This window comes from Octopus bimaculoides, chromosome 25 (genome assembly GCF_046866305.1).
Source record: "Octopus bimaculoides isolate indiv1 chromosome 25, ASM4686630v1, whole genome shotgun sequence".
NCBI lineage: Eukaryota > Metazoa > Mollusca > Cephalopoda > Octopoda > Octopodidae > Octopus > Octopus bimaculoides.
In genome coordinates, this window is record NC_142952.1 from 30,462,502 (window position 1) to 30,466,785 (window position 4,284).

Consider the following 4,284-nt stretch of genomic DNA (forward strand, 5'->3'; position numbering starts at 1 on the left):
CCTGACCACTCTCAAAAATTAAGTTAAAAAAAAAAACAAGAAAAATAATCCAGGACTTTTGTCCGATCCCAAAATAATCCAAATCCTGGATTGATCTCAAAATCTAATCAGTTTGTGCCAGTCACGAGGCCAAACATCCCTGAAAGTTTCATCTGAATCCATCCAGCAGTTCTTGAGATATCTTGTCCATAGACAAACAAACAAACAAACACAACTGAAAACAATACCTCTGCCTTTGTGAAGGTGGAGGCAATAGTTCTTTCAACAATAGGCACAAGGCCTGAAATTTTGGGAGAGGTGAGTCAATTACATATACTCCAGTAAACAACAGGTACTCACTTTATCGCCCCTGAAAGGATAAAAGACAAAGTTGGCCTCAGCGGCATTTGAACTCAGTACGTGAAGCCAGAAGAGATACCACGAAATATTTTGTCCAGTGTGATAACAATTCTGCCAGCTCGCTTTATTATTAATAATAATAATCCATTCTATTACAGGCATGAGGCCTGAAATTTTGAGAGAAGGGGCTAGTCGATTACATACACCCCAGTACATAACTGGTACTTATTTTATTGACCCCAAAAGGATGAAAAACAATATCAACCTTGGTGGAATAATGTTTTCTTTTATAATAATAACAACAACAAACCAATTAAAAAATAACAAAAGTTAGCAGTATGTTTAAAAATATTTGTAATTTAATTCTGATCTATATATATAAACATACATATGTGTGTATACACACACACACATATATATATATAAACCTACACACACAAATGTATATGGATACCATGCAAACATGCACACACGCTCATTATCATAGCATGCATAAACACACACATACATATTACTAACAAAGACACACATTCTATGTTAACAGTGCCAAAGTACATTGTTAAGGTAGCTAGGATCTGCATCCCAATGACTGGCCCGTCTCTTCAGGGGGTCAGAAGGTACTTTAGCCCCACAATGGAGTATTGCTTTCACACCTGGGATGATGATGCTACTGCACACATAGACATCCCAGAATGCATCCCAAAAATGGTCACCTGACTGATTAGAATAAAGTCACTCAGACATTCTCCAGCTTCAGGCCCTCAAGCATGCTGTGTCCTCTCTCTCTCTCTCTCTCTCTCTGTCTTTTCTACTGTCATTACAATGGCCACTGCTCCTCAGAAATGGCTGGGTGCATGCCACTTCCAGCTACTCAGGTTTCCTGACCTACTAGCCTGTCTTCCTCACATCACCCTTGTGTCCAATCCCACCAGGATGTACCTGCACTAATCACTAAGCCCAATCTTACATTCCCAAGATATCAGCCTTCTGGTATTCTTTTCCTGCAGATCCTGAGCTCCTATTACACTTAAAGCAAAACATTAACAGCATCAAACTCACTGGCCTGGGGGAGGGCCTACAAAGGATATGGGCACTTCCCTTTCCGCCAGACACAGCAAGTTTTATAAAAAGAGGACATCAGATGACTTTTACTATCACATGTGTAGCAACTGGGTCTTCTGCCATCCCATTTATCTCTTTTCTTATCACACTTGTTGTGTTCAAATCCTAACGCCCTGCACTAATCACTAATCTCAGTTCTTTCCTAGAATGTCAGACCCACAAAAGCTATGCGCACTTTTTCTTCCCCCAGACACAGCAAGTTTAAAAAAAAAGAGGACCTCAGATGACCTTTACTATCGCATGTGTAGCAGCTGAGTCTTCTGCCAACCCATTCATCTCTTTTCTTATCACACTTGTGTTCAAATCCCCAGGCCCTGCACTAATCACTAAGCTCAGTTCTTCCTTCCTAAAATGTCAGACCTCTGAAATTCATTCCCTGCTCATGTCTGCCAAGCAGGTGTTGCTGTACAACAATTTAAACAACACATTGCTGGCATCAAAATCACTGGTTTGGAAGACCCTTGGGGAGGCCATGGGCACTGCCCCTTCCTCTGGATCCAGCAAGTGAAAAGAAATACATATACAAATATCCAAACACACAAATACACACATAAGCACACGCACACACACCACCCTTGTTTCCAGAAGTTCTAGATCTGGATATATTGAGTTATTTACAAAGTTCTTAACAGCTTATGTTTTGGAATTTGATCTGAGAGAACGGTATTTATCTCTGTGGAAGTTGGAGCACTGAGAGAATTTACTTTTACACACCGACAATGGAACGTCCTTGTTGCTAAGGAACACTTTATTCAACCAGTGTCTGATCTGACCACCGGTCAAAACTAATTTACAGTCTTTTACATCCACCTCACCAAACTTAGCAACGGCAACCGAAAATATGAAACCAGTCATGAAAGCGTCAAACCCAGACGAATGTCCACATGGGGCTGATTTTGTATTTTTTGTGGATTCCATGCTGTGAGAACTACCCAGCTTTTCATCTTTGGGGACAGCGCTACTTGTGAGAGAATCGGTAATTGCTTTTATTTCCTCTAACATATCAGGTGAAGACTGTCTGGAATCATGTTGTAGACTTTCTTCCAGTTCACCGTTGATTTGATGGTGTGGATTGTTACTTGTTGTTGTTGCTGCTGTAGTTGTTGTTGATGTCAATGACGTTGTTGTTGATGTTGTTGTCACTGCTGTTGTCGTTACCATGTCATCAATGTCCATTGTATGCGATGAACTGCCGTTGCTTAGTTCTTCAGAGACTCTTGAACTCCCGTTATCACAGTCACTAGCATCCGACAAACCTTCCCTGTTGCCGCCGTCAGATGGCCGCACGTGTTTTGCAGGTGATGCGTCTTCCTCGTCCGATGCCATGTTTTTTGTCGCAAGAAGCACAGAAGCCAAGCGTTTCTTCTGTTTCCGCTCACGCTTCCTCTTCTTTTTCACCTCGATCTTCAACAGATTGTGTTCGTCAAGATCCAGGATCAAATCCACATCATGACTTTTCGTACACTTACGCCCACTGCGGCACCAACCATGTGCCTGAACACAGAAAAAAAAGAAAAAAAAGACAAAAGAAAATTTTTTAAAAATTAAAAAGCAGACATAATAAAAGACATAAATTCATTTATTTACCGCTGGACTGGCTCCTGTGCAGGTGGCATGTAAAATACACCATTTCGAGCATGGCCGTTGCCAGTACCTCCTGACTGGCCTTCGTGCCAGGTGGCACGTAAAAGCACCCACTACACTCTCAGAGTGGTTGGCATTAGGAAGGGCATCCAGCTGTAGAAACTCTGCCAAATCAGATTGGAGTCTGGTGTAACCACCTGGTTCACCAGTCCTCAGTCAAATCGTCCGACCCATGCTAGCATGGAAAGCGGACGTTAAACGATGATGATGACTCAAATTTTCAAGATGATTCGTTAATTAGAAGTTCTGGCTTCAAATCCATCCCTAATTTCTCTTTAACATTTACTTGTTTCAGTCATTGGACTGTGGCCAAACTGGGGCACCACTCCGAAGAGTTTAGTCAAACAGATCAATCTCATTATTTGCTTTTCAAGTCTTGTACTTATTCTGTCGGTCTCTTTTGCTAAACTGCTAAGTTATGTAGAGGTTGACAAACCAAGAATGGTTGTTAAGCAGGTGGGGGAGGGGGGGGGGGGCAAAAAATCGGTCATTAGACTCCAGCCATGCTGGGACACCGCCTTGAATTTCTAATCAAATGAATCAGCCCCAGGATTTATTTTTTAAACCTGGTCTATCGGTCTCTTTTGCTGAACTGCTAAGTTACAGGGATGTAAACACACCAACACCAGTTGTCAAGAGTTGATGGGAGGACAAACACAGATAAAAACACATACACACACACATTTATATATGACAGGCTTCTTTCAGTTTCCGTCTACCAAATCCACACACAAGGTTTTCGTTGGCCCAAGGTCATAGAAGACACTTGCCCAAGAGGCCATGCATTAGGACTGAACCTGGAACCTTGTGGTTGGGAAACAAGCTTCTTACCACACAGCCACATCCGTTATTTTACTAAATTCTTCATTATTTTCAAAATTAATTGACACCAACGCAGAGCATTTCAACAGGAGTATGGTATCAAAAGGGTTAAAGTCATTTGAACAGATGCATAACAATACTAAATGTCTCTTGGTGTATTTTGTAATTTTAAGGGACACAGTAGGGAGCAGCCATCCAATATTTGGCCTATTATGCTCCTAAACACACCACCATTGGTCTAAAGTAATTCCCAGTGCATTTCTGAGTCACAAAACACTCAACATAGAAGAATTATTTTCCTATTATGTTGACACAAAACAAATTTTTAGTCATTTGTGAAAGACAGAATTCCATACG

At 41.3% G+C, this 4,284-nt stretch overlaps 1 protein-coding gene across 2 annotated transcripts in view; it reads right to left on the reverse strand.

Annotated features, from left to right (window-relative positions):
• Positions 1–676: 676 nt before the first annotated feature.
• Positions 677–4,284, reverse strand: part of LOC106877114 (target of EGR1 protein 1) — a 16,655-nt gene continuing 13,047 nt past the window's right edge. For both annotated transcript variants that reach the window (XM_089342022.1, XM_089342023.1), the window contains exon 7: positions 677–2,955. In XM_089342022.1, the coding sequence (XP_089198148.1) occupies positions 2,095–2,955 (861 nt within the window). In that variant the 3' untranslated portion in view covers positions 677–2,094. The remainder of the gene's footprint in view (positions 2,956–4,284) is intronic.